This window comes from Corella eumyota, chromosome 5 (genome assembly GCF_963082875.1).
Source record: "Corella eumyota chromosome 5, kaCorEumy4.1, whole genome shotgun sequence".
Taxonomy (NCBI): domain Eukaryota; kingdom Metazoa; phylum Chordata; class Ascidiacea; order Phlebobranchia; family Corellidae; genus Corella; species Corella eumyota.
The window spans coordinates 11,723,263-11,734,767 of record NC_137494.1 but is presented as its reverse complement, the minus strand read 5'-3'; the positions used below and the strand labels follow the sequence as shown (position 1 = coordinate 11,734,767).

The window sequence follows — 11,505 nt, the reverse complement described above, 5'->3', positions numbered from 1 at the left end:
AGCTGAAAATAAGTTTTTTTTGCAAAATTGGGTAAACATAGAAAGCAGAAGTGTTAATTTTCTTTTAAAATATAAAAGCATTTTTGAGGACAAGGTTTTAATTTAATTAAAAATTCTAAATATCTGAATTTTTGGTCTTAAATATTTTTAGGCGTTGTTCGTTTTTAAGTCAGCATTGTTGTTTTTAACAACTTGTTAATCGAGACTGTTACAATGCGCTTAGAATGTCCCATTGTTACGCCATTGTCACCAGACCGCGACCAGGCGACTTAACTATTTTGAAGGACAGACGACACCAGCCAGCTGTAACCTTTGACCTTTTAGACAAGAGGTCACCGCCCAATTAACCTTGCCCTTGGACCCTCCATTGTGAAGCGAATTGTGACGTCATAAAGACACTAATTGCATGAAAAATTCTAAAAAATGGTGGATATTGCTCTAATTTATTTTTTTGCAATTACAACAATTTCCTATGATGACCAATCACTAAATCAAACACTTGATGATGTAATAATAAACACACGCGAAAATACACTATGACGTAATAATGACACACAGTAAAAAGCTTGCACTTGCCAGGATAAAGGCAGTTACCGGAAAAAATGTTAGTTGGTAAATTTAAACTAGAGAAATAAAGAAAATGGGAACATTGTCAAAATGTTTTTTTTTTCCAAAATGGCAGCTCGGGCCAAAAATTTGCACATTTTTATCCGCGAATTGTTATTAATTTTTCTTGTAATTTTTTTTTAATTTTGAGGTAGTAAGGTGATTGTTCTTATGTTTTATGACGTCATAATCAAAATTTTAGTCGCGTTCTGCACAAAATCAAATGTGCAAATTCTTGCCACGTCAGACGCGCGTCATTTTTTATGACGTCATACCCCAGTGACGTTTGCATAAATCCTCTTGGAGTTCACCTTCGAGATGATGTCACCGGCCAATGACGTCACAGGGAGGCCCCTATTGCAACGTCATCGGGTAAGGCCAGCCGTACGAGCTTCCAGACAACAACATATCCCGGATAAGTGTCTCTATAGGGGTTTTCCCTACCAAACGCACGAAGAAGAGTTGCTCTATGGCGCTGGCGCTCACAGTTCGTAGAGATGGGAGTCTTAAAAGGAGTTTTCCGAATCTGGAGGGTTGGTTCGGGTATTGGTGTCTTACGTACTCCTCCAATGCACATTGGGATTTCTCTTGAACGCTTTCTATGTGACTCATATCACTTAAGCCGTGCGAATCTGAAAAAAAATTAAATGTTTTATAAATAACTGTTTTTAATCGATATAAATTAATACATTACCAATTTATTGTTAGATTTTTTGTATCACCTTAAGGTGATAGGTTTTGTATTTTTATAGGAAAAAGTGTGCAATGTGGGACGTGTTTTAAGTTATTTGTAGACGCCAGACTCAAGGGCGAATAGTGTGGCATTGGTGAGGCTCGAACCTAAAACGTTTTTGCAAGTAGCCGGCTGCTATGGCAGGTATAACACACTATCAGATTAATACATTTTATAACAGTAATGTTAGTTATGTAAAGACGATAGTATCTATATATGATAATCCTTATTAAAAAACTGCTGTTTGCAAACCGCAGGTAGATTATCACGTACTTTTATTAGTTGCAAATTGTGACCATATTATAACAATTTAAATACAGCCTATTGGGTGGGCAATCGACTGATTATAAAAGTTTTTAATTTTTTAAATTGCAAATTATTATTTTTAATAATAAATATTCGATAAATACGCCTGAATAGATTCCTATATTAAATAGTTTAGTTACCTTTAAAAAATTGCGAATTATCGCCAATACAATACAACTTTATTTCACTTTAACTTAATAGTAGTTTGTATAACGATATACATAATGATATTGCGTATGCCTAAAATAAATTGCTCGAAGTGTTTTAAACTAAAAGCGCTTTTTGCCTTTTAAAAGCGTTTTATTTTTCTATATTTTAACACCAGTAGAATTGTAGTGTTAAGTAGATTTAATATAGCAAGTATTTAAAATGTGTTAAACTTCAGATAGCATAAATTTGACATAATAAAAATGTAGTGTGTATTATAGTGAATTAGGTAATATCAATTTTTTGGACATTTGTAAAGAATAATATATAATAATTATTGTGTTTATTAGATGCATAGGTAATATAAAGTTCAGATGTATAAATTAAGGGTATATATAGCATAAGAGTATATCAGCATAAACCTCATAGAACTGTAAAACTGCTGTTAAATTTAACGACGTCTGTTAAGTAAAAAACTTCGTCCGAGGACCGTAAATTACAAGTTATCCAATTTTTTTAACAAAAAGTTATTGTAATTAATAATCTTTAACCAAATATTACTAACGTTACAATAAACATTTTTTAAATTGTTTTTAAATAAACAAACCACAAATTTTTAAAATCGTTGAAAAAACACGTGGTTACCATGAATCACCGTTTTCGCCGTAGTTTAAACGTCACAATTACACCAGTTATGACGTCACTTGCGTAATTTCGACGGAAACCGTTTTTTTCTTATCGCGACGTCAATCAAGGTCACGTGACAGAATTAATAAAATCGCTTTTCTCAAAACTCGTTATTTACGAGAAAAAATAACGAGCATTTACGCTACGAGTCACGTGCAAGCGCTTTGTGACGTCATAATCGTTTTGTTTACGTAAACGAGCGACTTAGCAGCGTCGCGGCCGGTATCTCGATTTGACCTTTCTGACCTTGCCAGCTTCTTGCTATGATCGAGTTAGCCCGCTATAAAATAAGGCTTTGTGACGTCACAGAGGCCTGCAACGCGCGCTCGTCCCGCGGGAATCGAGTGGACAAACATATCCTCTCACGGGCCGAGCCTAATTGCAAAAGCTGGTCACGTGACCAGGATACCACGTGACTCAGCTGCTTTCACTGTAATCCCATTAAAAGTCACGTGACGAGGAGTTGATATTTTTAATTTTTTTTTTTTTGGATGGAATTTATTTTTAAAAGTCGGGGTAAAAGTTGAAAAGTTTATTTTTGTCTTAAATGGCGAACTTGAAGTTATGAATATTTTATATTCTTAATTATCGCGAAGTAAAAACTCGTTAAAGTTTTTGGCAAGATTTAATTGAAAGTAAAAGTTTATTGGAATTCAGATTTTAATTTGTTTAATTTTTGAAACATCTAATACTTAAAACTATAAATAATTAAAAAACCAAATAATAAAAAAAAAAAAAAAAAAAAAACTAAATTTTTAAAGACTCTTTTAAATTTTTTAAAAATTTTTTACTTATTTGTCATTTTATTTTTTTATTCTCACGCCCAAAACCAGAATAATTCCATCAACTTTTCGTTCCCACGTAAAAAAATGGCGAAAACCGATTTTATTTGATTCAATTAGCTAAAAAAATAAAAATTTAAGCGTATTTTCTAGCCTAAGTCGCATTAAAAGCCCAGTTATTTAGCCCTATCCTATTACATATCATCGTATATTATGACGTCATAATATAAAGTTGAATATACAATAGAGCACCCGCTGAGCGCGAAAGTGATTTTTTTTTAGAATTTTTTAAAGTTTAAAAGTCTGCGAATTTTTTGCAAGTTACATTTTCTGCTTGGTCGAACTATTATAGCCATCAAGTAATTATCGATTTTGCAAAAATAAAAACATTAATTCAGATTAATAACGCACCGATGCAATCTTTGATTAAAACTTTTGAAACTTATCAAGTTTTTTGAAATTAAAAATTTTTTAATATTTTGAAATAGAAAATTAAAAAAAAATTTCATTAAATATGGCGTTAAATTATTTTTATATGCCTGCACAACTTTTAGAGGTATTTTCTATCTTTTGGTATATCAAAATTTAATACTTAAAAAATGTTTTTCGAAATACTATTAAAAAACGTTAATGAATTTTTTTTGGTTTTGAGAAGGTTTTAATTTTTTAAACCTAATTTTTATTATAATATATTTTCCATACTATTCAGACCAACTTAATATAAAAAAACTAAAATTTTAATATTTATAAATGCGTTAGAATAAATCTGCTTAAATTACCGAAATTCCAGTTGACCGAAAACTAAAATTTTTAAGACGACATTTTGCCGAAATTTCGGTTAACATTTAAAAAAATCAAAGTTGTGCATTACGTAGAGTAGAGTAGGGTAGGGGTAAGCTAGGGTTAATAAAAAAATGTTGCATTGTGGGTAAAATGGCGTTTTCGGTAAAATGAAAGCAATACGTTAGAAATATTACCTGAAGTAAATAACACGATCGCTTTAAGGCAAGAATACTCAGCTGAATCCACGTGCAACGACTTTAACCTTTCGACCTGTTCTTGGAATATACGAATATGATCCATAAAAGACATCACTCTATCTGCGGACATCGAGGTGTGTAGACCCGCAGCGGCTAATAGAGGGGCCACATGTAACGGCATATGTGATTGCGCCGCGTTAAGAACAAATAGTTCGCTCCAAACCCATTTCAGCATCGCGACCTGGTCAGTTACTTGCAGGTCGGGAAAAAATGGGATGTTTCTGGCCCATTCTACTGCTGAGAATAAGAGTCTTGCGGCTAGTTCGCATATATTGTCGATACCCATGATTTGGTTAGGTACCGGGCACTGTAAAGCGAACCGGGAAGTAGGGTAGGGTTCGGCGCGTAGGAGCATCGATATGTACCCGGACATGTAACCGGGACCGAACCCCGTGTCGACCCCGTTCGTGATGGCGTATTGTCCGGGGTGGGGCTGGGTAGGGGGCATTCTACCCCGCTGAACAGCTAAAAAATACAAAAAATATTTAAAAAAATAAATTTTGAATTTTTGCAAAATAATTTTATTTTAAACATTTACAAAAATTGCTTAAAATTTTAAATTGCAAATTGAATATTTGTTGAAATGTAAAAGATTTATAAATTTTAATCAAAATGTACATAATTTTGAAGGTAGTTCAGTTATTTTGTCTACAGCTTTATGCATTAATGAACTCTAGTAATTTGCAATATTAAAAAATGTTTTTTTTTTTTTTTTTTTGCATGTATAATTTTTAAGATTTAAAATTCGTGATTTAGGGAAAAAAACTGCAAGTCATTTTTATTGTAATGCCACAATAAATTACCTATATCCAGTTCATATAGAAATTAACCCTTATTTTACCAAACAAATTTTGACAAAAAAATATAGTTAATTTTATTTTTAATTTTTATTTTTATCAAAACGTTATTTCAGTTCATAAAAAACGCAAAAATTTAGCATTTTTTTTTAAGTAACTTAACAGTTGCTTTATATAATACAATGCTAATAAAATTGGTTTAACCAAGGTCCTTATACGCCCTTATGGGCAACTTTACCTTAACTTTCAGTCAAGTAGGGGTAGAGAGGTCTAAAGTATCCTAATAGAGCCACGCGACTCGAATTTTGGCTTCACAACAAGGTTTAAAAGATTTTGAAACAATTTAGAAGCATTTTGGATCCTTTGATAGGCTTTATTATTACAGACAATTAAATACATCCTTTAATTTTGTCAAATACATATGTTAGTAATTATATTACGATACATTAAAAGATTAATTGAAATTCCTATTGTTTTGTAACAATGGAATCAAAATGCTAAACGCGACCATGCGCGAACAACATAATGATCATTGTTACAGTACATTGTTACGTCACAATACGCTTCGCTAAGTCACGGCGATCGAAAATGTTTTAGAATTGAGCAATTAGCCCTATGTAAATAACAAGTTTTATATTGGATTTTTTGTAGTGTTAATAACGGCGCCTGTCAGTCTATTTATCCGACATTTGACTTTAAAATAAATAAACAAAATATTAACAACAAACCATTCTAAACTTTATTATTCTTTTCCTTTTCCTTTCAGTAGCGATCGCGTAAAAACGCTTCGCGCCCTAATCTATACGATTGTGACGTCATAAAAAACGGCCATTGTTTAGACGCTTTTCGTAACAAAACGCTTTCCGTTTTTGACAAAATGTCCGAAAATCAGCCACCAGCAAAGTTAAGGCAATCGGTTTTTGATGTGACGTCATAAACAGTGCGAACAACTTTAAACCGAGTTGAACCTTATCGTTCTTGACCACTTCGGCGAAGTGACCTCATCACGGCCTTATTTGACCTTGTTTAAAATTAATATCGCGCTTATAATAATACTGGGCTTCAGGGCAATACAATAGTTAATAAGAAATTGAATTTGATCATTTCAGGACAGTCAACGCTTACTGAGAAAAGTTATAACTTCACCGAAAATTAGACAAATTAGCGGAAAAAAAATTTGAAATTTGATTTCAGTTGTGTTTACGTTACAACTAACTACTTGTATTATGATCTATAGCATTTTTTTAAAGTTTTACAACGCGACTTTTATACGAAATTAAAAAAATTAAAGCATTTTTAATACAACATTTTAACTATTTTTAAAGTTTCAAAAAGGGTCAAAAATTTATTAATCCTTCACACATTTTTGCACTTTGTTATATATAAGATTTAAGACGGTACACTACACAGCCTATAATTATGGGTAATTTACCCCTGGCCCAGTGTCTAAAGTTGCATATTTTTTGAGGAGATTAAATTGCTATAGTAGGATATAACAACTTTATGTAAACATTAATACTTATGGCATGTTTTAAATTATGAAATTGATTCGTCATTTTTACCATCGCATTGTTGTAATATTTATTGTATATTTTTTTATATACTTTTGTTATTGCGCGAAAAAACCTAAATAACATAATTTAATTTGTAATCTTAGCCTTACCTTCTCTTCGCATTCCAATTTTAACGCATTTGTTAAGCCGGCAATATTGGCATTGATTTCTATGGTGTTGATCTATTGGGCAGTTTCTGTTACCCCGACATGTATAAGATAGATTTCTGCGGACGCTTCGCTTGAAAAAACTCTTGCATCCTTCGCAAGTGTATTGCCCGTAATGTTTTCCACTGGATTTGTCCCCGCATACCTTTGTGATAAAACAGTTATGATTATGACGTCAAAATTAAAAGAGTAAATTGTTTTTAAGTAGTTAGGATATAAATAATAACGTATTAAAGTTAGTTGAATAACTGTTTTTGTTGTATTTAAATTATGATATGATTGATTTTATTTAAATAAAAGTTATTTAACGCTTAGTGCCTTTGAATTTCAATTTAATGTGTAATGAAAAAACTACCAAATAATTAAATAATAAACAATACCATTTACTGTAATTCGAAAATTCCTCGATAAAAACAAATTTATTTTTTTCGCAGCCAATAAAATGTAGTTTTTAATATCACGGGCAATGTTATAAGTCAAGTTTAAGTAAGTATTGATTTAGTTGTTGAAATTAAGTATTGATCCTTATAAAATGCAGCAAGTAAATATTACAAGTTATTGTATCGATTTTAACAGTTTTTTTGGTCGACAATTTGTTGGTAATGAAAAAAAATTCAATTTTTCAAGGTGACGTTTAAGTAAATAAATCAATTACTGTTTTTTATATTAAATATACTCACAAAATTGTATATTAACTTTTAACACATAGTGCTTCGTTTATTGAATATTAAATAGTAAAGGACTTAGAATTATTATGTTAAAAAAACAGTTTTATAATATGAATATTAACATGTAGTTATGCCTAGGGCTTGAGATTGTTATGAGTCACCGTAAAATCATTTTTATGACTCTTAAAAACTACAAAAAATATTATCAAAAAATGGCGGAAGTAATTATCGCATTAACCAATCAGATCTCGCTAAAAATTTAATCAACCAATCAAAACACTTACCACGCATTCGATGTGGGGCTTGTCTGTGCTCGTACCGGAAGTGTTGGGTCGGGTGCTTTCCCCTGCTCCACTTAGGCTGGGTACGTTGCTGCTGTCGCTTAACGAACCCCCGCCCGGGGTTGTCGGTGTTTGGGGTAAAATTGCAGGTTCCGTTGTTGGGAGTACCGGGTGTGGGGGGGCCGCCCCTGGGGTTATATTAGTGTTCTGAGGCGGGGTTGTGACAGGTTCAAGGTTAAGTGGTGGCACTGGTGGCATGCCATCTTCTTGCTGGCGTCTGACGTGGTCAGGCCAAGTCGAGTTATTCTGCACGACCATCGCCATATTATTTGCTGGAACATCGGGAGAAACAATCGACATCGGCGGGAGATTGACGTTCAAATCGCCGCAGAAAATTTTGAAGCGCAAAATAAAAACGTATCAAAATTAGAACGAGTAAAATTGCTTACAGAATATAGCACGTTAAATTAGTTAAGAAATCGGTTAAAATTTAGTAAAACTATTTTAAAAAGGGTTAAATTTTAACATTTTTACCTGTTTTTGTTATTTCTTGTTAAGGTTGAAATATCCATTCAAATTTTGAGCTAAAAATTGTTAAAAAATCTCTAACTATACATTCTAAACAAAATAACAATTTAGATTTATATGCGATTGTTATGTGATAAATCACATTGTGACGTAATGACACCTTGCCGCTTCAAGTTCGCGAGTTCGACCTTCGTCTGTTCGGCATTTGTGTCGTCACAATCATTATTCAGTCTCAGGCTAAAGCGAGAGAGAAAACGAGAAAAAGGGAAATGCGAGAGAGTCGTCGGTACGAATTTGAGCTGTTTACAATTTACAGGCAATTTTAGCGCATTTGTTTACCTAAATTTTTGAACTTCACCCGTTTTATTATTAAGGTAAACTGTTTAATTAGATAAGTTTGCCAATGCTGTAAATCTTTTTTATATTAAAGGCACACACACAAAGTTATATGGGTTTAATAGCATATTTATTTTTCTAACTGTCGTCAAAATAATACCGTTTGCTAAATTATTACATTTCTAATAATTAGAATAAAACAAGTATTTTTAATCTGTAAAAAATGATAAAAATTTGGTCTTAATTTATAAATTCTGTAATTTTCGAGGGCCGGTTTTTCAATTAAAACTTTTAATTAGTAGGGTTAAGTTTGGCTTTTGTCATGAACTGACCCCAGACATTAATCAAACAGGAACGGTCAGTACCCGCGCGTCTCACGTCCGTCTGTCCACCGCTAAACTTCGCTGTCCAGTGTCACGTTACGCTTAAATGACGTCACAAATAACTGGCGTTCCTAACTAAATGAAATTTGTCTGTGTTCTAGAAATCAAATATTTTGATGATTTTTCAAGCACGCGGGTTCTAGTTTGCGATTTTGTTTATATTAAATCGCGCCTTAAGTTGGGTGACGTAATATTAAAGCCTCTAAAGTAACATTAAAGCTTATGACATCACAATACGTTAGCCTTTTGCTTAAGATAAAAGAAAAAGCCTTTTAATATCCAGCCTGTTAAGTTTTACTTAAAATCTTAAACGCCCCGACTTAGTTTTAAGCGAAAATAATGTTAGAGTGGTGTTTTGAATAATCTGGGAGTCTTATTCAGCCTTGTGCACGTGTTATTTGCATTAAAACAACAAATTCTGCAGGTGTTGTGTTTATGTCTTAAGCCTGACAACCTGTAACTAACTTTGCTTCGTGACGTCACTATATATCTCTTGTTTTTGCCATAGAAATCCACAAAAAATAAAATATATTCACACACAAATATTTTAAAGTTGGCAGATTGCTTTTTAGTCTTTTTTAATACATTTTAATATACTTTTACTGTTAAAACAACAAGATAGGCTTAGTTATATTCTAACACTTACTAAACAGTCCTAATAGTTGACAAACTAATATTAACTTAATAGCTGGTCATCCGTTTATATCCTTTGAGATTTAAGGTATTTGTCATAACTGTCGCCAGATTTGATTGAAATGTATTAGTCTAAATATACTTTTTATAGTTATTGCTCAATGTAGTTATATTTTTAATTTTATAACTTTTCTATTTTAATTTACCTATTGTATAAACTATAGCCCTTTAAAATTATTACTTTTTTATTTATCTTACTAAATGCTATTTAAATTGTGGAATTGCCTAGATTATTTTTTACTAATACGACTCAAAAACTTCTTTTTGTTGCAAATTCTAAAATTTTACTTGAAATCTGTCTGATTTTTGATATAACAACATATTTTCCATTATCTTAAAATAGTTGATTGTTCAGGGGACCTTATTGTTTCAAAAACACCAGGATATTAATACAACAAAATATGACATTTAAAACATACCCTTAAGTATCGAGTTACGGTCACCCCTAGACAAAAAAAGGAACTTTTTAACAATTTAAAAAAAAAATGACATAAAATGACCTAAACTGTCTTACCTGTCTAAACTACTTTTGCTTGTGACTTTAATTTAAATAAAAAACTTGGCGACTTAACTGTAAAAATTACTTGGTTTTGTCTTTTAAATAGGCTCGTGCCGTTTTATATCAAATAATTTCACATTTGTTCGAAAAGTTCTCGAATTACAGATCGACTAGGTGGGGAGGTTGACAAGTCGCTATTGTTCCTTAACAATCCACAAAAACAATGCCTGCTCACGTGGCATATTTTGACGTCATAATACCGATAATTCGCACATAAATCCGCGTATGCGACTTGAATTTTTGGGGGCGTCACATAACAAAATGCCTGCGTCACCATATTGATGACGTCCTAATATAACAAAACTTTGTCAATTTTTTGTTTTTAGTAACATTTTTTAGGCATATTAAAATAAAATTGTATTTTTATTGCATCAGTAAAAAATTAAACTCGTCTGGTCGCCCATTAACTGTAAGCTTCATGTTTTAGTTAATTATAAGTAACCTTCAGGGGCTATAGCTATTAATTGATGTTAACTTTAAATTGTTAGGCTACTAGTTTATTTTGCCATGCCTTACCTATGGCCTATATTTAATAAATTAAACTTAATCAGCTTGTCCTTAAACGCTGCAAAGTCAAGACAGTTAATAGCTAATCGATATGAACTGGTTGTTTGATTAAGGACTGATTAGTATAAACCGAGCGACCTTTTGTACCGAAGTATTAATAAACTTGTGCTAAGAATAGATAATTAACTTGTTATAAAATCGTAAACTTGTGTTGTTTGTTTTTACACCACATCATTTTTAGGGCATGTTAAATTAGTTGGTTTGCTTGGTTTGGCTAGCTTAATAACTCTTAACAAATACTTTAAAATTGCTACTGTTTTGGATGGTAGCCCAATGTCATTTTTCTTTTAAAGCTGTCTAACAGGTAGCTTCTGCTGGATTTCCTTTTTTCAAAGTCGTTTATTATAAAACGGGCACTAACTTTAAGACTGTGACTGCAATTTTTCCTTTTTTAATTCGGTCTAAAAATGTTAAGTTTAAAAACGCGTTTGTAGAGCTACATTTTCTACTTGAAATTGTACGCACCAATTAGTTCACCTTGACGTAGAAGAAATATGATATTTTCGTCTTTACAGCTAAAGTCTAAACAAGAATTAATCTAAAATAGTTGTAGAACCTATTCTACTTCCTTTACTACCACTTTACTGTCAAAAACTGTAAGATTTTTAGCGTTTTCTGCCAATTTCAAGGCTACTTGTAACTTTTTAGTTCGCGTGACTTAAAAACTTGAGT

At 32.0% G+C, this 11,505-nt stretch overlaps 1 protein-coding gene across 1 annotated transcript; it reads right to left on the bottom strand.

Moving 5' to 3' along the window:
- Positions 1 to 424: 424 nt before the first annotated feature.
- Positions 425 to 11,383, bottom strand: LOC145751988 (nuclear receptor subfamily 2 group F member 1-B-like). The gene is made up of 5 exons (XM_082568169.1): positions 8,302 to 11,383; positions 7,771 to 8,099; positions 6,762 to 6,963; positions 4,239 to 4,766; positions 425 to 1,238 (listed from the first exon to the last, which is right to left on the bottom strand). Exons 2-5 carry the CDS (start codon positions 8,089 to 8,091, stop codon positions 961 to 963), a joined length of 1,329 nt encoding a protein of 442 aa, XP_082424295.1. The 5' UTR covers positions 8,092 to 8,099; positions 8,302 to 11,383; the 3' UTR covers positions 425 to 960.
- Between the last annotated feature and the right edge of the window lie 122 nt (positions 11,384 to 11,505).

What these genes read in the sequence shown, in the direction of transcription:
- LOC145751988 (XM_082568169.1), bottom strand. Translation starts at nt 8,091, where the DNA reads ATGGCGATGGTCGTGCAGAATAACTCGACTTGGCCTGACCACGTCAGA. An exon ending in AATTGGAATGCGAAGAGAAG is followed by an intron (nt 4,767 to 6,761) that starts GTAAGGCTAAGA and finishes TGTATTTTTTAG; the next exon opens with CTGTTCAGCGGGGTAGAATG. An exon ending in GATCGTGTTATTTACTTCAG is followed by an intron (nt 1,239 to 4,238) that starts GTAATATTTCTA and finishes ATTTTTTTTCAG; the next exon opens with ATTCGCACGGCTTAAGTGAT.